Source organism: Onychomys torridus, unplaced genomic scaffold (genome assembly GCF_903995425.1).
Source record: "Onychomys torridus unplaced genomic scaffold, mOncTor1.1, whole genome shotgun sequence".
NCBI lineage: Eukaryota > Metazoa > Chordata > Mammalia > Rodentia > Cricetidae > Onychomys > Onychomys torridus.
Window position 1 is genome coordinate 51609 of NW_023413815.1, and position 23684 is coordinate 75292.

At 36.9% G+C, this 23684-nt stretch overlaps 1 protein-coding gene across 1 annotated transcript; it reads left to right on the forward strand.

Moving 5' to 3' along the window:
* The first annotated feature begins 4292 nt into the window (after positions 1–4292).
* Positions 4293–22903, forward strand: LOC118576492 (vomeronasal type-2 receptor 116-like). The gene is made up of 8 exons (XM_036176742.1): positions 4293–4309; positions 6393–6578; positions 15611–15902; positions 16259–17065; positions 17384–17602; positions 19046–19169; positions 20384–20386; positions 21942–22903. Exons 1-8 carry the CDS (start codon positions 4293–4295, stop codon positions 22901–22903), a joined length of 2610 nt encoding a protein of 869 aa, XP_036032635.1.
* The last annotated feature ends 781 nt before the right edge of the window (positions 22904–23684 follow it).

A 23684-nucleotide genomic window follows, 5' to 3' on the forward strand; every position in this document is an offset into this window, starting at 1 on the left:
GACCATTGCAATTGAATTGAAGACACTGATATTAACCCCCACACTTATGAACATATGATTTTTAACGAAGAAGCCAAAAATGTACAATGGAAAAAAGAAAGCATCTTCAAAAAATTATGCTGGCATAACTGGATGTCAACTTGTCGAAAGCTGCAAAAAGATCCATATCTTTCACCATGAGCAAAACTTAAGTCCAAATGGATCAAAGACCTCAACATAAATTCAGTGACCCTGAACCTGATAGAAGAGAAACTAGGAAGTAGCCTTTAATGCATTGGCACCAGAGATCAATTTCTAAATATAACATCAGTAGCACAGACACTGAGAGAAACAATCAATCAATGGGACCTGTTGAAACTGAGAAGATTTTATAGAGCAAAGGATACAGTCAACATGACAAAGCAACAGCCAACAGAATGGGAATAGTTCTTCACCAACCCCACATCTGTCAGAGGGCTGACATCCAGAATATATAAAGAACTCAAGAAATGAGACATCAAAATGCCCAACAGTCCAATTAAGAAATGAGCTATAAATAGAGAATTCTCAACAGAAGAAGTTCAAATGGCTGAAAGGCATTAGAGGAGTTGCTCAAGATCCCTAATTATCTGGGAAATGCAAATCAAAATGACTCTGAGACACCACCTGATACCTGTTAGAATGGCTAAGATCAAAAACACAGAAGACAGCTTAGGCTGGAGAGGATGAGGAGCAAGTGGAACTCTCCACCACTGCTGGTGGGAATGCCAGCTTGTACAGCCACTTGTAAAACAATGCGTGGCTTCCTTAGAAAATTGGGAATCCATCCCGCAACAACCAGCTATAACACCCTTGGGCGTATACCCAAGGAATGCTCAATCATACCACAAGGGCATTTGCTCAGCTATGTTCATATCAGCATTGTTTGTAATAGCCAGAACCTGGAAACAATGCAGATGCCCTTCAACTGAAGAATGGATACAGAAAATATGGTAAATATACACAATGGTGTACTACTCAGCAGAGAAAATCAATGACATCATGAGGTTTGCAGGCAAATGGATGGATATAGAAAAAATGATCCTGAGTGAGGTAACCAAACTCAGAAAGACAAACATGGTATGTACTCACTCATAGTAGGATACTAGATGTAAAACAAAGGTGCCTAGACTGCTACTCAACTCCAGGGAGGTTACCTAGAAATTGGACCCTAGGAAAGACATAGGGATTGCCCAATGACAGAGAAATGGATGAGATCTACATGAACAACCTGGACAACAGTGAGAGTAATGAAGGGCAAGTTTCGAGGGAAGAAGGGCTCAGGGGAACAGGAGATCCAAACTGGATCAAGAACAGAAAGGGAGAACAAGGAATAACAGACCATGATAAATGAAGACCACGTGAGAACAGAACAGGAAGAAGCAAAGTGCTATAGAGGTCCCCAGAAATCCACAGTGAGACATCCACTGTAGACTACTGGCAATGGTGGAGAGAAAGACTGATCTACCCTAGTCTGGTGATCAAGTGGCCAAACATACTAACTGTCGTGCTGGAACTCTCATCCAATAACTGATGAAAGTGGATGCAGAGAACCTCACTAGACCCCAGGTGGAGCTCCAGGAGTCTAGTTGTCCAGAAAGAGGGGGTACTGTAAGAGTGTGAATTGTTGAGAGCAAGATTGGAAAAATCACAGGGACAAAGAGCCAAACTAATGGAAACACATGAATTATGAACCAAAAGCAGTGGAGACCCCAACTGGATTAGGCCCTCTGGATAAGTGAGAATATTGAATAGCTTGAATTGTTTGTATGGCACCAAGGCAGTGGGACCCAGACCTGTCCTTAGTGCATGAGCTGGCTGTTTGGAACCTTGGACTTACTCAGGGACACTTTGCTCAATCTGGAAGGAGGGGATCTGCCTGTTCTGAATCCACCAGGTTTATTTGAATCCCCAAGGGAGTCTTGGCCCTGGAGGAGATGGGAATGGAGGGGAGGGGATGGGGAGATTTGGGGGAAGGGGAGGGAATGGGGAGTACAGGGGAACCTATGTCTGATGTGTAAAATTAAAACACATATATACTAATAAAAGAATCAACAAAAAAAGCACAGAGATTTGAAATATATTAAAATATTATAACATGTTTATTAAAGAAAACTATGAACTGGATACTGTGGCACACACTTGTCATCCATGCTTCCTGAGAAGTTGAGGAAAAAGATTGTCCAAACCAGGCAACTGAGGCCAGCCTGGTCAATACTATCACACTAAATCAGTGGTGCTCAGCCTTCCTAATGCTGTGATCCTTTTAATACAATTCCTCATGTTGTGGTAACCCCAAACCATAAAGTAATTTTCACTGTTACGTCATAACTCTAATTTTGAAAGTGTTGTGAACTGTAATGTACATATCTGCATTTTCCAATGGTCTTAGCTGAGGCCTACAAAAGGGTCATTCAACCCCCAGAGGAGTCTTGAACCACATGTAGAGGACCACTTCACTAGATGTTTATCTAAGAAACGAGGAAGAGTCTCACATGAGCATCCCAATTCCTTACTCAAAAGCTGGATCAATGTAAGAGCAATATTGATTGATCTAGAATTCAGCCTTCTGCTTCCTGACTGTGGATGCAATGTGACCAAACTTGAACTTGGCTGCAGTGATGCGCCCTGGGATGGACTGCACCCTGACCAAAACAAAAAACAAAAAACAAAATGGCAATAAACAAAAGCAATCTACAGATTCAATGCAATCTCCATCAAAAGCCCAACACAATTCTTCATAGACCTAGAAAGAACAATACTCAACTTCATAAGGAAAAACAATAAAAACAGGATAGCCAAGGAATCCTGTATAAAGAAAGAAAAAAATAAAACCTCTAGAGCCATTACATTCCCTAGCATCAAGCTCTACTATTGATCTAATTAATAAAAACAGCTTGGTACTGGCATAAAATCTGACATGAGGACCAATGGAATCCAATTGAAAACTCTGACACTAACTCCCACACCTATGAACATATAATCTTTGACGAAGAAGCCAAAATAGTAACATGGAAAGAAGAAAGTATCTTCAACAAATGGTGCTGGAATAACTGGATGTCAACATGAAGAAGGCTGCAAATAGATCCACATCTGTCATCATGAACAAAACTTAAGTCCAAGTGGATCAAAGACCACTAGAGAAATTGTTACTCTGAACCTGATAGAAGAGAAAGTAGGAAGTAATCTTGAACACATTGGCATAGGAGATCACTTCATAAATATAACACCAGTAGCACAGATACTGAGAGAAACAATCAATCAATGGGACCTCTTGAAACTGAGAAGCTTTGATAGAGCAAAGGACATGGTCAACAAGAAAAAGTGACAGCCTACAGAATGGGAAAATGTCTTCACCAACCCCACATCTGACAGAGGGCTGATATCAATAATACTAAAGAACTCAAGAAATGAGACATCAAATTGCCAAACAGTCAAATTAAGGAATGGGCTATAGAGCTAAACAGAGAATTCTTAACAGAAGAAGCTCAAATGTCTGAAAGACATTTAAGGAATTGCTCAACATCCCTAATCATCAGGGAAATGCAAATCAAATGACACTGAGATACCACCATACACTTGCAAGAATGGCTAAGATAAAAAACACTGAAGATACACCTTATGATGTGGAGCAAGGGGAACTCTCATCCACTGTTAGTGGGAATTCAAGCTTGTAGAGCAACTTTGGATATCAATACAGTGCTTCCTTAGAAAATTGGGAATCCATCTCCCCCAAGACCCTGCTGTGGTACTCTTGGGCATATACCCAAGGAATGCTCAATCATACCACAAGGGCATTTGCTCAGCTATGTTCATATCAGCATTGTTTGTAATAGCCAGAACCTGGAAACAATGTAGATGCCCTTCAACTGAAGAATGGATAAAGAAAATGAGGTACCTATACACTTTGGTGTACTACTCATCAGAGAAAAACAATGACATCATGAGATTTGCAGGAAAATGTATGGATATAGAAAAAAATGATCCTGAGTGAGGTAACCCAGACTCAGAAGGACAAACATGGTATGTCCTCACTCATAGGAAGATACTAGATGTAAAACAAAGGATTACTAGACTGCCACTCACAACTCCAGGGAGGCTACCTAGAAAACAGGCCCCTAAGAAAAACACAGGGATCCCCCAATAACAGAAAAAAGAATGACAGCTCCACGACCAAACTGGACATGAGGGGGGTAAGGAAGGGCAAAGATCTAGGGAAAGAGAGTTTAGGGTGTGGGAGATAACAGCTGGATCAAGAACAGAGAAAGAGGACAATGAAAAAGAGACAATGGTAAATGAAGACACTACCATAATAGGAAGAAGCAAAGTCCTAGAGATGTCCCCAGATATCCGAAAAGATACCTCCACAATAGACTACTGGTCAAGAGAAAGCCCGAACTGACCTACTCTGGTTATTGGATGGCCAAACACCCTAACTGTCATGCTAGAACACTCATCCACTGACTGAAGGAAGTGGATGCAGAGATCCTTGGCCAGGCCCCAGGTAAAGCTCCAGGAATTCAATCTTTGAGAAAGAGGAGGGATTGTATGATTGACAATTGTTGAGACCATGACTGGAAAAGGCACAGGGACAAATAGCCAAACTATTAGAAACACATGAACTATGAACCAATGGCTGAGAAGCCCCAACTGGGTAAATGAGACAGTTAATTAGCGTGGACTGTTTGGTAGGCACCCAGGCAGTGGGAATAGGACCTGTCCTTAGTGCATGAGTTAGCCATTTGGAACCAGGGGACTATGCAGGTAAACTTTGCTCAGCCTGGGAGGAGGGGGCTGGACCTTCATTGACCAAATCTACCAGGTTAAGGTGAATTCCCTGGGCAGTCATTGCCCTGGAGGAAATGGAGTGAGGGGCGGGTTGGGGAGGGGTTGGGCAGCAGGAGGGAGGACAGGGAAATCCATGGATGATGTGTAAAATTAAATTATATTAACAGAAAAAGAGTTCACATGATTTTTAATCTCATTAGAAAAGAATGAGCTTCTAATATGTAACAGCAAGACATAAAGTAAAATACAATGAGCTAAACCAATTCCCAGCACATCATAGGATTTAAGTGATGAAGTCCAAAGTGTTTTGTGCCTGAGTACCACATCCCTTACCGGACAATACACAACATCCACATATTCTGTTTGGTTATCTCAGGTCATCTTTCTTTTTACATTCTTGATGGGCAAGTGATATTTTTCTATGCAAAAATGATGGAGGGATTTCCTACTTTCACTACCAACTGAATTATTTCAGATGTTTCAGTCTGCCTTCTACCACTCTTACAACCTCTCCTCAAGGAGCTTATATACGGTTGGAACATTCATTAATGCAACATAATATAAAGTACTTTCACTGAGTTACCTTATTCTGTGAACTAGGAAATAGAGCCCTCCTCCTCACAGCTTCATTTGGTTTATTAGATGATGGGTTCATTTAGAGGGTTCAAATTATTATGCTTTATGCAGAAAAGAAGGATTTCCCATCACCATCAAATTCTTATAATAGGGTAAGAAGCTGGCTAACCCACTAGTGTGGATTAGTACAAATTGTCTACTCCAGGGTTTACTGAGGATTAAATAGGACAGCAGGTGGGGCAGTAGTCAAAGTCCAGCATCTTACCAGGAAACTTCATTTCTCAAATAATTGGCCAATTTGTAACTGAATAATATAGCAGGACCATTAATTCTCTCAAAGTGAGAAATTAATGGATTGTATTAGGTGTGGGCATTACATTGATCTGCATATTTGGATGTAACATAGAAGGAAGAAATCTCTGAGACGCAGATATTAAGTAAGGTAGAATCTACTGATTTCCTTTGGTTTCTTAAATTGTTATGTCTCAATTATTCTGCTTGGTATTGTTCAGCATGGGAGTTTGGCCCCTTCTCTTTCACACTACACTTGGAACGTCATCCTCTGATATAGCCTGTTTACAACACCCTTAGGTGTTTTCATATGAAAAGTTTCTTGTTTCATTCTTGTGGCCAAATAAGCCAAAGAGTGCTTCATCCCTGAGTTCCTATTGCATGTTGTTTCTGCTGAGATCATGGTGCTTTTGGGTACAGAAGAAAATCTATAAACATATTTTTCACCTTGTTTTTCACCTGAATATAGGGCTCCAGATGCAGCACCCAAGGGTAGAAAGAGTTCCAGAAATCCCAATGGCAGTAGAGGGGGAATAAGAAAGTGCTCAGAGTGATTACTGTGACAACCTCACTGAAAAACAAAGTTAGAAGTACATATGATCCCAAACACCAGAGCTAAGTAAAAACCTGCTGGACACTGTGAGATCTGGATCCTTCAGACTTATGTCTGAGCAGACATGTGTGTTAATAGGATGTTTTCTTTCGTTTACTGTTATCAGGATCTTGTCTAATCACAGTTATGTATTTGCCTACAATTTCTCTGAGTGTTATGTCAGAATCAAAGAAGATTTTCACCATGAAGGAGATGTGGTCATTGGTGTATTTTTTCCAGTTCATACTTACTACACAAGCAACGAAGTTCCACATCCTAATCTGCCATACTATTTCACCGATGTTCACATACAGTAAGTGGTGATACTCATTTGTCTGGTTTCAGATTTCATATTACATATGACCCAGGTGATATATGTATTCAAACCTCCAAACTTCCATTTTTATGAAGAAAAATTCAAAATTTCTTATTTATTTCTTTTTTCTTAGTTGCATGTTTCTCTTCTTTTATTTTATTTTCTCAAAGATGATAAAATAAGTTTTCTTGTTTGTTAATTGATAATTGTTTCTAAATATGATTACACAATTGTAGTCCTGTGATCTTACTTGGTCATGCCTTTACAGTAACGTGTTTTCATGTTAGATTTTCAGCAGAAATATGGTTTTGTCAAAGTTTGACCTGCCTCTTCAGGGTAGAGTAGAAGTCAAGATGCACTCCTGTGAAAAAATGTGGTGCACCCAAAAGCTGTTACTACAGAGGGATGTGATGGTGGAGTCACAAGATGCCATTGACTTAGGAGTAAAAGTGTCAAACTTAGAAGTTGGGAATGGTACTTTGTGTTTAGACATCTCTGTCTGTCTTCAAGGTTCCAGTTATTAAATTAATTATTTGCTCATCTATTACTGCCATACACTGTTGCCTTTTTACATGTTGTTCCATGCATCTTAAATAACATTTTTATCTCATTTTCCTGGGAGTGTTCATAACATACATTGACTTGAACATGGCCACATGGGGCTTGTTTTGTATTACTTCAGAAATAAAATCAAACTAAGTTCATGGTAAGAAAATACTTTTGTACTACAAAAGACTAATATGTGTACCTTTCCCCCATTCATTTCCTCCCACAAAATCTAGTGTTGTATAACAACTTTCCTAAATTTTGTCATACAGCTTAGGGTATAAGAAGTATATATATATATATATATATATATATATATATATATATATATATATATATATATATATGTGTGTGTGTGTGTGTGTGTGTGTGTGTGTGTACATATCTCAGAAATAACATCATTTTAGGGCTTCTTGTTACATCCTTTATTACAGTATGAGAGTGCATATTTATCCTCTCTCTGATGCTCTGTCTCTTTGTCTCTATTCAATTGTTTCTGAATTTTTACATGCCTAGGTATACTCATCTTTGTGATGAATATAACAAAGCTTATAAGCTGGAGGCAGGAATTTTGCTGCACTAAATTGGTTTTAGTGTGTTCTAAATTAATAAATGGATTTTACTTTAAGACTGTTGTTATAACTGTTCAGAAAATATGGTATATGAACATTAAAATTTTATACCAGCTTCCAGATTAATGTAAGTGATCTTTTAGAGGCAATATGACTTAGTCTATTGGAATGCACATGGTACAGACTTTTCAAAACATTTTTACCACTTTTTTCCACACATACTCATGCCTCGGATGTCATATGCTGGTGAGAGATCGTGTGTCAAGGGATAACTTCACCTCCTACCATATGTGTGTTGAGCTCAAACTCATACCATACTCAGTGCAAAGATTTTGCCCTCAGTGAACCATATTTTCTCCAATATGGCAAATACTGTTATATATGATAACTGGTACCCTTCCAAGGTAAAATTGGTATTATCTCTAGAAATGTATGAGATGAAGTACATGTGCCTCACATTTAATTAAAAAATGTGATTAACTTGACATGTAAAACTAGATTTTCCCAAATCTACAAATATCTCTTATGTTTGTGATGTGATATAAATTCTTGTATCATATGAATTTTATATTTCACAATTTGAATGTTAAGAGTTTTTCTCCTCTACTATAAAAATATAACTTTTTATGTGAAGTTTCTGGAAGTATTTTCTTGCGGATTATTCTAAAATATTTTGCAGTGGGATGCTTGTTTTACAATTTCTTATTAATTTATTTTTGAAAATATAATATTGTTGGAGCATTTCTCTCTTCCTCCCTTACCTCCAAACCTTCACACATAACTCTACTTCTTCTCTTTCAAATTCATGGGCTAATTATAAAGTTGTTACATAGATAGATGTTTGCACACACACGCACACACACACACACACACACACACACACACACACACACACACACACACATATATACACACACACACATTTATGTGTGTTCCTAAATAGAAGCAGGTCAGAATATATAAAGCTACACTATTGTATATTTTTGAGAGAAACCATTTGATATTTGATATTTGAATGGTTTGCTTTTCCCTATAGAAGATTTCTCTGATTCTTACCATTCCTTGGCTGCCTATAATTCTTTGTTTAGGATTAATACCTTATGGTCTTTCTCCCAGCCACTTTGGTGTGACTAATATTCTCTTCCTCATTCATATCATGTTTTGGCAATTTTGTTCATGAAACACTCAGGATAAGACATTCATTATAAAATGCCACAATTTTTGAACAAGTTCTGTAACTTGGACTGACAGAGATTTGTCAACGTTGCTTTTTAATAACAGTAATGACCAGTTTCATTGTCTTTTTAGGAAAAATAGTTAAGGGCAACACTACATACATATAAATATATGTATATTTTATGTTTCACAATTGAAAAACCAGCAATAAAGAGATATAACTATCAATTTTCTGAAGCATAACTCATACATAGAAAGTCACCTTGCATGTTTTTCCACATGTGTTCTCCTTCTGTGTATTAGCAGTGAAAATGGCTCTACCCTTAACTGTCATGATTCTGAGCTCCTCCCTCCATTGTTCCTGTGGCCTCATTACTGATGGCCCTCTCTCCATGAGTTGAAGCTTTGTAGCCTTTACTCTTCATAAGGGCAGAGTGATTCTGGAATGTTCTCCATATCCTTTTATGAATGTCTATGTGGATTGCATTCATTTATTTTAAAAACACTTTTTTTCTTGTTTGTTCTGTTTTAGCCACTGTGCTAGGTTCATCCTCAGTATGGCCTTTCCATTAGCACTGAGATCTTACTTGCTGGCTCCATTTTTCTTAGGGTGTTTCACAAAGAATATGTATTCTGCCCTGATATATTACAACACAACCAGAAACACACATACAGGCAGCTAATCAGATGCACACCAACCTACCTGCTGTAAGAATGTTTTGGGGGTCTCAAGAAGTGAGCACTGATGGCAGTCAGAGTTATCACTGTGGTGATTCTTTTAATATTGATCTCAATATGTCACTTCCAGAAATGTATGTGCCTATCTAACACCGCATTCATATTCAGTAACAATTCAGACCATTTTAGATTGATTTAGTCTGATGAGATTAAGAAAATATGAAGTTGTCAAATGTCACTATTATATTCAATGTAATTGAATAAAAAATTAATGACAGTAATGACATCTCTGATGTCCAAAGAAAATTATGTCATTCAGGTTCAATAATTCCTATACCACATTCCAAGATTTCTAAGACTTCCAATATGTTTGTCTGTCATCTACAGTTATCATCCATTGACAATATTGTACATCATGAGTTACTAAAATATATTTCTGTATAGTTAGAATCTTGTATTTTTATTTCTCAACATTTTTGCTAATTTCTTTTATTTATTACTATTTTTAATATATTTCTTTATTAAAATTTTTTCATTTTACATGCCAACCCCAGTTCTCCCTCCATCCCATTCTCCCACCTCCTCACCTCTCTTCCACTCCACCTCCATCCACTCCTCAGAGTGGGTAAGGCCTCCCATGGTAGTCAACAAAGTCTGGCATACCAAGTTGAAGGACAGCCTAGCTCCTCCCCATTGTATCAAGGCTGAGCAATGTATCCCAGCATAGGGAATGGGCTCTAAGAAGCCAGTTCATGCACCTGGGATAAGTCCTGGGCCTGCTGCCAGGGACCCCAGAAACTGATCATGCCATGCAACTGTCACCCACATTTAGCGGGCCTAGTTTGGTCCCATGCAGCTTCCTGAGCTGTCAGTCCAGAGTCAGGGAGCTACAACTAACACTGCTCAGCTGTCTCTGTGGGTTTCCCCATTACCGTCTTCACCAGCTCTTTTTTTTTTTTTTGAATTCTGAATGCAGTAACGGAGGGTGGAGGTCTGGGCAGAATTTTGCTTATGATGGTTTTTGTTGTGGTTGTTGTTGTTTTTTTTGAGCTGAGGATCGAACCCAGGGCCTTGCACTTACTAGGCAAGCACTCTAACACTGAGCTAAATCCCCTACCCTGCTTCTGATGATTTACAAACTTGCATCTAGGTTGTTAATGCCCAATATGCTGGATACATAGACAAAGAGCTTCCCTTAAGCATTCAGGAGGGTGGAATTAGATTAGGGAGGATACCAAGGTTAGGGATTGCAAGCAATAAAACAGTTACCCAAAATGGGGGCAAGGCACTGCCTGCCTCTGCAGCTCCTTATTATTTTTAATTAAGAAAAAATTTTCACTCATTTTACACAATAAAAGATCCCCCTCTTCCTCCCTTCTCCCCCCACAGAGCCCCCCCAACCCATATCCCTCACTCCAACAAGATGACAAGGCCTCCCATGGGGAGACAACACAGTAGAAACAAGTCAAAGCCCTTCTCCCTGACTCAAGGCTGTACTTTGAGGTGTCCCATCATAGGTTGTGGGCTCCAAAAGCCCTCTCATGCACCAGAGATGGATTCTGATTCTACAGCCAGAAGGCCCCCCAAGCAGATCAAGCTACATAATTTTCTCACCATGCAGACGGCCTAGTCCAGTCCCATGGAGGCTTCACAGTCATTGATCCAATTTTCACGAGTTCCCACTAGTTAGGTTTGGTCTTCTCTGTAGGTTTCCCCATCATGATCCTGATACACTTGCTCATAGAATCCCACCTCTCTCTCTCTTACTGAACCACATGGACCACTGCCTGGTGTTTGGCTATGGATCTCTACATCTCTCTCCATCAGTCATTGGAGAACAACACTGTGAGGACATTTAGGGTACTCACAGATCTGATCACTAGAGCTAGACAGTTCAGTTCAGGCAACCTTTCCACTATTTCTAGTAGTCCAGTTTGGGGTCATCCTTGGGGATTCCTGGCAACTTCCCTAGCACCAGGTTTCTGTCTTTACCCATGGTATCATCCTCTATCATGGTATCTCTTTCACTGCTCTCTTACTCCATCCCTATTACAGCTTGAGCATTTCATTCCCTTATGTTCTCATGCCCCATGCCCTACCCAGAATTACCCACCTCTCACCCCTTGTTCACTCACTGAGATCTCATCTCTTTCCTCTTCCTAGGTGATCCATGTGTCCCTCTTTGGGTCCTTCTTGTTAGCTTGCTTCTCTGGAGTTGTGGGTTCTTGTCTGATTATCCTTTACCTTACTTCTAGTATCCACTTATGAGTGAGTACATGCCATGATTGTTTTTCTGAGTCTGCCTTACCTTTCTCAGAATAATACTTTCCAGTTCCATTCATTTGCCTGCAAATACATGTCATTGATTTTCTCTGCTGAGTAGTACTCCGTTGTGTATATATACCATATTTTCTTAATCCATTCTTCATTTGAAGGGCATCTATGTTGTTTCTAGGTTCTGGATATTATGTAGAATGCTGCTATGAAAATAGTTGTGTGTGAGTGTCTCTGTTAACACTGAGAATTCCTTGGGTACATGCCCAAGAGTGGTATAGCTGGGTCTTGAGGAAGATTGATTCCCAATTTTCTGAGAAGCCACCACACTGATTTCCAAAGTGGTTGTATAAATTTGATCTCCCACTCACATTGGCAGAGTGTTGCCCTTGCTCCACACCCCCTCCACCATAAGCTGTCTTCAGTGCCTTTGATCTTAGCCATTCTAAGAGTTGTAAGACAGTATCTCAGAGTTGCTTTGATTAGCATCTCCCTGATGAATATGGATGTTGAACAATTCCTGAAATGTCTTTGGGCCATTTGAAATTCTTCCTATAAGAATTCTCTGTTTAGCTCTACAGCCCATTTTTTTAAATTGGATTGTTCATTATTTGGGTGTCTAGTTTCTTGAGTTCTTTATATATCTTAGAGATCAGCCTTCTGTAAGATGTGGGTTTTTTTGTGTTCCCCTTCTGTAGGCTGTTGCTTTGTGTTATTTGTTGTGTCTTTTGCCTTATAGAAGCTTCTATTTTCAGGAGATCCCATTTATTAATTTTTACTCTCAGTGTCTGGGCTACTGGTGTTATATAAAGGAAGTAGTCTCCAGTGTCAATGCATTCAATAATACTTCATACTTTCTCTTCTATCAGATGTAGAGTAACTGGTTTTTAGATTTAGTTCTGGATCCACTTCAACTTGAGTTTTCTGCATGGTGATAGATATGGATCCATTTACATTCTTCTACATGTTGGCATCAAATTATGCCAGCACCATTTACTGAAGATGCTTTCTTGTTTTCATTGTACAGTTTTGGCTTCTTTGTCAAAAATCAGGTGTTCATTGGTGTGAGAATTAATGTCAGGGTCGAAAAATCAATTCCGTTGTTCAACATATCAGTTTTTATGCCAATACCAAGCTGTTTTTATTATTATAGCTCTATAGTAGAGCTTGATGTTAGGGATGGTGATGCCTCCAGAGGGGGCCTTGTTGTACAGGAATCTTTAAGTTACACAGTGTTTTCTGTTTTTCCTAATGAAGTTGAGTATTGTAGTTCCTATGTCTGTGAAGAATTGTGTTGGGATTTTGTTGGGGATTTTATGGAATATGTAGATTGCTTTTGATAACATTGCCAATTTTACTATGTAAATCCTTCCTATCCATGAGTATGGGAGATATTTCCATTTTCTGATATCTTCTTCAATTTCTTTCTTCAGAGATTTATAGTTCTTTTCATGCAGGTATTTTACTGGCTCAAATAGAGTTACCAAGGGTACATTATATTATTTGTGGGTATTTTAAAGGGTGATGTTTCTCTGATTTCTTTCTCAGCCAAATTATCATTTGTATATTGGAGGGTTAATGTTTTTGTTTTTGTTTTTAGTTAATCTTGTGTACTGCCACAGTACGGAAGGTGTTTATCAGTGGTTAAACTTCCATGGTATAATATTTGAGGTCAGTTATGTGTACAAATATATCATATGCAATTAGCATAATTTTGACTTCTTCCTTTCTAATTTTTATACACTTGAGAGTCTTTTGTGGTCTTATTGCTCTAGCTAGAACTTCTAGTACTATATTGAATATATATGGGGATAGCAGACAGCCTTGTCTTGTTCCTGATTTTAGTGGAATTGTTTGAGTTTCTCTCCATTTGATTTGATGTTGGATTTTGCTTGCAATAAATTGTTTTCATCATGTTTAGTATGTTACTTGTCTTCCTAATGTCTCCATGACCTTTATCATGAAGGGGTGTTGGATTCTGTCAGAAACCTTTTTAGCTTCTATTGAAATGATCACATGGTTCTTTTCTATCAGTCTATTTATATGATGTAATTCATTGATATATTTCTGCGTGTTGAACCATCCTTGCAGCTCTAGGATGAAGTCTAATTGATCATGGTGAATAATTATTTGATGTGTTCTTAGAGTTCATTTGTCAATATTTTATTGAGTATTTTTGAATCAATGTTCATGAGGGAGATTGGTCAGTAATTATTTTTCATTGTTGCATCTCTTTGTGGCTTGAAATCAGAGTGACGGTAACCACATAAAAGGTAAATGTTGGCAACATTCATCCTGATCTCTGTCTCATAACAGTTTTTTGACCCATCATCTATGAATTTTCCTGTCTTTTAGTGTAGGCATTGTATTGTAAATATATATTAATTGGGCTTAGATACCCTGCAATAGACTACACAGTATATTATTACAATTATAGCATCCTTTAATGATCTGTGTCTACCATGTAAAGAAGCAAATTTATACAGGGAGAGAGCTATACTTATTTGTGGGTATAAGGTTAAGTTTATATTACAGTCAGAGATTATACTAGTTATGAAAACTGACAGTAGTAGGTTCTCCTCTAGAGTCTATTCCTTCTGCTACAGGTAGTTGTCTATATGAACATGTACAGTTACAGGCATAGCTTCCTTCCTATCCCATCATGCCTTAAGTCCAATTTGGTAACTCTCAGTCATCCAAGGCTATAAGTGTCATAATTACACCTATAAGAATATCTCACTCTGCTGACTATTGAAGTCATTCATTCTCCTTACATATGGATAGGACTACAGGTAGCTTTTCCTCATTTTGAGGTTGTATGTATCCCCAGTAGGGAAGCTTCCTGGTAATACAGATTGATCTCTTCACTTTTGAAGTGTGCGATATCTTCAATCAGATATTTCCTTCTTACTTTACAAGGTACAAAGGACATGGGCAACTGCTTATATTTTGGGAGGAAGTCTCTTGGACTCCCCTAAAAACAACAAATCAAAAACTGGTTTCCATTGCTTGGCAATGAGGTTTATTAAGCAATATTTTATGGTAGTCTAATGAAACCTATATTTCTAAATTACAGGCATTGACAATTAAGGAATATCTCAGAAGGTAAAAATGCCTGAGGTGCAAGTGAGATTACCTGAGTTCAGGTCCACAAAATTTCTTGAGTGAACATGTGCAATCTAGGGATGATGAGCAAGAGAAGAGACTTATACACGAAAAGCCCTGGAAGTATGCAATAAATAAATCCAGGCATATGCAAATGGATGATAGGAACCACTATTAAAAGGAAAAGTAAAGAAACATCTGCTTGTGGAGGTTATTCTCTGTCTTGCCCACATAACATTTAAATTTCAAACATTTCACACACAGTGCCACACATATAAATGACACAAAAGTAATATATAATCTTACACAAATAAAATGTAGTCAAAGTTTCACAAATATTTATAAAGATGAATCACACAACAAAAAACAATGCAGCAGGAGATATGATATTTTGTAAGTAACTTTCTTTACATTTACAGGTAAAATTTTTTGTGTAACAAAAACAATAAAAATTACAGTGAGCAGTCATGGGACTGCATATTATAACGGTCACACCTACATGATCTTATATCATCCTAACAAGGTAATATAGTGAGTTGAATTCCAGTCATTTGGTGGAAAATTTTTAAAGTGGATTTCATATAAACACTAACATTTGCACTAGAAAACCATGCACTAAATCTGCAGCTCTGTGTGGTCTGTAATATCCTCACGTGTATTTTTATTTAATTTCTGCAGGTATAATTTTAAAATATACCAGTTGGTTCTGTCCCTGGTGTTTGCCATTGAACAAATTAACAGGAACCCTCATCTTTTACCCAACATATCTCTGGGATTTGATTTTTATAACGTCCCATACAGTGAGAAAAACATTCTTATGAATCCCCTTATTTGGCTCACAGGGCTGAGTAGTCCCTACTGTAATTATGACTGTATAAAAAAGAGAAAGTCAGCTGCTGTACTAACAGGACCATCATGGGCAAAATCTGCTCATATTGAGACTCTGCTTCAGCTCTACAAATTTCCACAGGTAAGGAGTTGTATGGGAGAAGAGCCAGGTATATTTGCTGACATTTTCAGCTATACTAAAGAAAAAGTCAGACATTTGGATTAGTTATATATTGATGACAAGTGTCCAGACAATTGGAGATGGACTTCTATTTCAGTAACTTGGAAAGGAAAGAAAGTGGAGGATGGAGTAAACAAGGAGAATTAATAAAGATGGAGGATAGGCTAGTAATTTTCTGAAAAATTCTGTCAGATAAATTTGACTTAAATTAAAGGTGAATCCATCATTGTGCTGACCATTTCCATCTGTTTCTACAGAACGAGGATTGTGCATAATGCCATTGTTCTTTCTCTTGTTCAAAACTGTTTTCTCTTCAGCTCACTGTTGGTCCTTTTGATCCTATCCTCAGTGACCAAAGTCAGTTTACTTCTCTCTACCAGATGGCCCCAAAAGGCACATCTCTGTCTCTTGCAATGGTCTCTCTGATTGTTCATTTTGGCTGGACCTGGGTTGGTTTACTTATCCCAGATGATCACAGAGGGACTCGGTTTCTATCAGATATCAGAGAAATGATGGAGAAAAATCGAGTATGCATAGCTTTTGTTGAAATGATCCAAAGTACCTGGAATTCATTGTCATACAAATACTGGAAAGGACTTGGCATGGTCCAGGAATCGTCAGCCAATATCATCATCATTTATGGTGACAATGATTCACTACAAGGTTTAATGCGAAATCTAGGGCAACAGATTTTGACAAGGAAGGTTTGGCTCATCACCTCTGAATGGGACCTTACTAATATCGCTGATTATTTTTTGCTGGATTCATTCCATGGAAGTCTCATTTTTTCACAACACCATGAACAGGTCATTGAATTTAAAAATTTTATCCAAACAGTTAATCCTTATAAATACCCAGAAGACAATTACCTTCCTAAATTGTGGATGATGTTCTTCAAGTGCTCATTTTCAGAACTGGATTGTCATCTTTTGGAGAACTGCCAACCCAATGCTTCCTTGGAATTTCTGCCTAGATACATTTTTGACACAGCAATGAATGAAGACAGCTACAATACATACAAGGCTGTTTATACTGTGGCCCACAGTCTCCATGAGATGAGTCTCCAGCAAGTACAAATGCAACCATTTGGAAATGGGGAAAGAATGGAGTTCTCCCCCTGGCAGGTAATATCCCTTCCAATGTGTTAGAGCATCAACAATGTGAAATTTTAAGACTTTTCACAGGCACCAAACAAGGTATTACATATTTCAACATTTTACATATAAAATTGTATATATGCATACTACCTACATATGCATATATACAAATTTGTCTTTGTGGATATGTGTATTTATACATATATTATATGTAAAATGTTGAAATATGTAAAACCTTGTTTGATAGACTACACCAGAGATCATGACCAGTGATAGTCACTCAATAATGTATTTCTGGTCAACCACTCACATCCACTTTAAAATATGTTCTTGCCTCACTTTCAGCTGCATCCTTTCTTGAGGAATATCCATGTGGGAGCCAACATGGCTCTAGAATTGAAACAGAAGCTACATGATACTAAGTATGATATTCTCAACTTTTGGAATTTTCCAAAGGGTCTTGGGCAAAAAGTGAAAGTTGGAACATTTTCACCCAGTTTTCCCCAGAGTCAACAGTTGTCTTTGACTGAGCAGATGGTACAATGGCCAAAAGGATATTCAGAGGTGAGTTATATATTATCTCAATGCATTCAACTTATCATAATAACACAAACACATCCCCCATTATAGCAACTCCTGATTTTGAAATTAAATCCCATTAAAATAAATTCCAAGTAGAGAAATACAAAACATAACTAGTAGAAGACAATGATTTATCATTCCCTGATTCTTAAAAGTGGGAGTTCTTAGCTTTAAATGTCTGTTATTACTCAGTGGTGCATGGGATAGTTTTTATCAAGTGGACACAAATTAAGTTCATCTCAGAAGTGGTACATGCAATCTTCATAATAAATCCCAGGACACTCTGAAGAAGAAATTCTTTTCATTCACAACACAAACTGAATAAGTTCTGTTTTCTTTCTATGATCAAAAACTATCACCCAAAGTGACTTTTGAATAAAATGAGTTTATCTGACTTACATTTCTAAAGTTATGGGAGTCCTTTATGGTCAGGAGGCACACCAATGAATGGCTCCCATGGAGAGATGGGCAGAAACCTCAATCAAAAAGTCTCAGTCCACACATTGGAAGTAGAGAATAATAGTGGGATTGGATAGGCTCACAAATCATCAAAACTCCAACCATTGAAATAATTCTTCCAATAAGTCTCCAATTCTTAAAATATCAATAACTCTCAAGATAGCACCAACCTTGAGGAAATATGGAGTCACATATCTGTGCCTGTGGTTGCCTCTTTTATTCAAAGCAATATACAATGTCTGTGTTAGAATTCCTTTACTGTATCTGAAATTTGAAAAGTTCATTCATTTTGATTCCATGTTTAAAAATTACAGACCATAAATACTTGTCATTTTTCTTATATCCACCTTTTAAATGGGACAATATTATAGTGAGCATGTGTGTATGTTTCTCTCCTGTTCTGTTGATGAAAATACATACATACCCAATATAACATAAGAAAGTGTTTCTTTTGGCAGACAGTATGAGAATGCAGCCTTTATCTTTGCAAATGTATTGCTCTAGGAACATGAAATTCATGATGACATCATATCTTCAGTCAATATAAAAATGTAAATACCACAGATCACCTTTTTCACATTCTCATTTTCACACAACAACCTTTGGAATGATGATGCTCACTCTTAGAGTGAACTCTTCAAACTTCTCTTTTAAAATACTCACAAAAATACCTAACAACATGTTTTCATCATGATTATACATCCTATAAAGTTGACAATCAACATTCACAATCATTATTTAAATAAAACTTTCACAACACTTACTTAGAAAGTAAGTAACCCCACTATACTCTAGTCTATGAGTGTGATAATCCCTAGACCAATCTTATGTAGATCACAGATGCTTGAGATTTTTTCTAAATTTATAAGAATAAAACTTGGAAAGTGATGGTGTGTTATTCAAAAACATTATTGAGGTTTTCAATGAACCATGAGCATTTGTTAACTTTGGTTCCATTTTTCTCAGATTCCTCATTCTGTGTGCAGTGAGAGCTGTGGGCCTGGATTTAGGAAAATTTCCCTAGAGGGCAAGGCTGTTTGCTGCTATGATTGCGCTCCTTGTGCAGATAATGAGATTTCCAATGAGACAGGTAAGAGTAAATCTTACAAAAATGCTTCCTCATTTCTACAGGATTCTGCATTATCTTAAAAACTGAAAAATATCAAGAGAGGATTCAGACAAATTTATTCCTTCTCTTATTTAGGATATGAAATGTGCATCACCATGTCTTGAAATAGTAAAGAATAAACACTAAAATGTGTAATTGACTTATATTTACAACCAACTACAGATATTGTTTGCTGCAGGAAACTTCTTTCCTCTGTGCTGAACAATATGCTTTTTCCCTTCACATAATGTAAAATATAATTCAAACAAGTATCAAAATTAGATATTTTATAACTGTATTTCAATAATGATTATAGCTCATAGGTTATTCTAATGATTCTTCCCAGCAGGCTCTTTCATACAATGCAGAAGATTAGAAATTTGGATTTAATAACCCCAATATATATTTTTTGGCTGTAAATAATAACAAAAATTTCAAATTTCCTTAGTGATTATGTCCATTTTTTGCTTCAATTTAGAAAAGTAGTATATGAAACAATATTCTGAAGGCAGTTTCTACACTCTGTTATGGAGAGCTGTACCAAGACCTAAGAGTTGCAATGCAATATAGAATCTGCATTTAGAAGAACAAGTCATGAACGTATTCACAGCATGTTTCATTGGGAATAAAATTCTTTAAAAGCTAGTATTTTCATACCTAGTACTAAATCTGTTACTGGGGTTATTCCAATTTTGAAATTTTTAAACAATTCTTTTTCTTTGAGAATTTTTGTTATTTTTTCTTTTTTTTTTCAGAGCTGAGGACCAAACCAAGTGCCTTGCACTTGCTAGGCAAGCACTCTACAACTGAGCTAAATTTCCTAACCCTTCTTTGAGAATTTTATACTATGTATTTGTGTGACATTCATACCCTCCCAAATCTGTAACTTATCTACCTATCTAATTTGTTCTCTCTTAATTTTAAATAATTAAGAAAAACTCACTAAATACAATTTATGCTACCCAAATACTCTGTATTGTAGCCCCCAGTGGAGTATTAATTGATTTGCCATGGCCTCGTTTTTAAGCATTAATGAGTTTTCCTCTTATAGCACCTGTGAGGTCAAATAGCTTCTTAGTTAAGAGTAGTATTTTATGGCAACCATACATGCTTGATGATAGGTCATATTACCTATGCTTTTTAGGCATGATATACATGATACCACACCTATAAATATAATAGACTGTACCCTCAAGCTGGTATTAAAAAATACTTATTTAGTGAATATCTAAAAACAAATTGTACACATTCATATATATATATATATATATATATATATATATATATATAGGAATGCTTCACTTACCCATGGAAAATCCTTTAAGATTCTAATTAATAAGCATAATTCCAAAAATTAGGTAACTAAATTATGTCAGATATTTTAGGACAGATTACTGATTCAATGTATCAAAAATGTTATAGTATATTAAATATATGTTAAATATTAAATATATAGTATATTAAAAATATATTGTATTACATGCAGCATGTCCCTTTAGCAAGGAATGGAGTTTTACATGTTAGTCACCCATTGAAAGGTAGAAAACCAAAAGAAAATAAATACCTCCACATAAAAGAGAAGGAAATAACAGAGTCTAAGGCAATACCTTAAAAGTAGATCATGACAACAGATATATCAATGTGTCAAAAACGATGTAAGGAAGCAATATTTACAAGATATATAGAAATAAATTTGATTCTACTGATGATTATTCAATGATATGTTAATAAATTTATCAACAAAATAAAATTAAAAGTTTGGTGAGTTTCTTTTACAAACACAGGAAAAATGATAGTAGAAATCTGGCATGCATAAATCATTGTTAATATACTTCAGATACAAGATGAATTTGGCAAATTTTCAAGAGAAGAATAGTAAAGGACTGTTTTATTTCATACTCTAAAATAGTTCTGATATTTCCCTAACTAGAATTACAATTGTTCACTAGTGAACTATTCAAACCTGTAACAATATAGCAAGGTCTACTTACTAAAGCATCCACTGGAAAGAGTCAAAGTATTTTATAATGATAAGAAACTTGAGAACCTATGCTTAAAAACAAAATATTATCAAAATTATTTCACAGGCCATTTTCTCTCTTCTGCACTATTCAAATACATAATGAGGATATAACTTATGATGTGGAATCAAAAAGAAAGCATGTTTATGCACTGTAACTCCATATTCTAAAGACTTGCAAAGAGATATAACAGTAAGACAGAGGCACTGAAAGTATACGAAAGAGAAAAGGTTTATTTAATTTATATCGCTATAAAGATTATGGGTTGTATGAGAAGCTACTGGTAATTGATGACTACTTACAAAAAAGGGACATCTCTTTTCTTTAGGGTTGTGAATTCTGAAATGCTACACAAATTCGAGTAGATTCCCCTATAACCTGTAAATACAACCATCACAGAATAGACTCAATGTGTATTAAAATATAAAAAGAAGAGATAGAGAGCACGATAAGTTGGGAAGTAAACGATGCAGACAGTGAATAATGGAACATGAGGAAGAAGGGGTGAGTTGTAGCCATGCAGATTATGTGTGCATATAAATAATAACTGAAATATCCAGTAAGGAAGATGTGCATTATAAATATGAAAGTATTCACTACAGAGCCCATACTTCTTTGTCCCTAAGAAGGAAAGTGATGTAGATAACAATCCTGTGAACAGGTACAGAGAAACGGGTTAGAATTACAGGGATAACATCAATTTGGACAAAATATCACCTTCATTTTTTACCAGATATGGAAAAGTGCATGAAATGTCCAGAAAGTCATTATGCAAACACAGAGAAGAAGCATTGCCTACAGAAATCTGTGAGTTTTCTCGACCATAAGGACCCCTTGGGGGTGTCTCTCACAATCATAGCTCTGTGCTTCTCGGTACTCACAGCTGTGGTTCTTGCACTATTTGTGAAGCACAGAGACACTCCAATTGTCAAGGCTAATAATAGGACCCTCAGTTACCTGTTGCTCATCACACTCACTGTCTGTTTTCTCTGTTCTTTGCTCTTCATTGGCCGTCCCAACACCACAACCTGTATCCTGCAGCAGATCACATTTGGAGGTGCTTTCACTGTGGCTCTTGCCACTGTGTTGGCTAAAGCTATCACTGTGCTTATTGCCTTCAAGGTCACTTTTCCAAGGAAAGTGCTGAGGTGGTTAATAATATCAAAGGCTCCAAACCTTATAATCCCCATATGTACTCTGGTCCACTTTGTCCTATGTGGAATCTGGCTAGGAACCTCTCCTCCCTTCCTTGACAAGGATGCTCATGCTGAACATGGACATATCATCCTTGTATGTAACAAGGGCTCAGATTTTGCCTTCCATGGTATACTGGGATATCTCTGTTCCTTGGCACTTGGAAGTTACACTGTGGCTTTCTTGTCCCGGAATCTGCCAGACACATTCAATGAAGCCAAGTTCCTATCATTTAGCATGCTGGTGTTCTTCTGTGTCTGGGTCACATTCCTCCCTGTCTACCACAGCACCAAGGGGAAGGTCATGGTAGCTATGGAAGTCTTCTCTATCTTGGCTTCTAGTGCAGCCCTCCTTGGTTTCATTTTTGCCCCTAAGTGTTATATAATCTTAGTAAGGCCAGATAAGAACTCAGTTCATCACATCAGGAATAGGCCACATTCTAGAAGGAATAACCCTCCTAAAACCAAGTACAAAATTAAACATAGTTCTTATGATAAGTGATAAATTTCAAAGATGCAATCCAGTTGATATCTACTGCAAATGTGTGTTATACCATTATAGTATAGGTTTCATTCATTGGGCTGTTATGTTTTCAACCAATGGTATTATAGATTCTTTATAATGGAACCAATAGAGTGATTCATGCTTAAAATCCAGGTTTTATTTTCATATTAGCAGGACTTCAGTATACATCTGGGCTTGTCTGAACCTTTCAGTGATTATCATGTTATTTTGAACTCAGAGATTTGCCTACATCTGCCTCTGCTCTTCTGGAATTAAAGATGGCCAGTCATAGCACCCTATAATATTCTCCTCTAATATAAACAATTAATATTTATCTTATTGATTTAAATTTTTAAGAGAATCATGCATATTTTCATATCTAGTTGTGTTAATCACATGTTGTTTTAAATTTTGAAAGTGGATTCCAATAAATTTTTGTCTTGTCTTCCAATCTCTGTGACAAAATATGTAGATTTTTTTATTTTATTTTTTATTCAGCTTTCAATATACCAGCTTTGTACAAGGGCATGAATCTGTTTCTTAAGACACCAAGGCCCTTGAGTAAATTATCAGGCTCCATTTGGATTTGAGTGATTATACTGAAGAACACAGGATTTTCAAAATGTGAATGTAAGCTTTTTAGAATATAATACTTCACCAGTCATTGCATAATATATTGCATGCTAAGTTATAACGTAGACTTAGTAAGAACTATATTACCCAATGTCAAATGGCAGACACTCAGAACAAGTAACTAGGTTGAATATCATGGAGGACC

Excerpts from the sequence above, each read along its gene's own strand:
- LOC118576492 (XM_036176742.1), top strand. Across the intron at positions 6,579-15,610 it reads TTCACCGATGTTCACATACA|GTATAATTTTAAAATATACC; the intron begins GTAAGTGGTGAT and ends TAATTTCTGCAG. Across the intron at positions 17,603-19,045 it reads GGCCAAAAGGATATTCAGAG|ATTCCTCATTCTGTGTGCAG; the intron begins GTGAGTTATATA and ends CATTTTTCTCAG.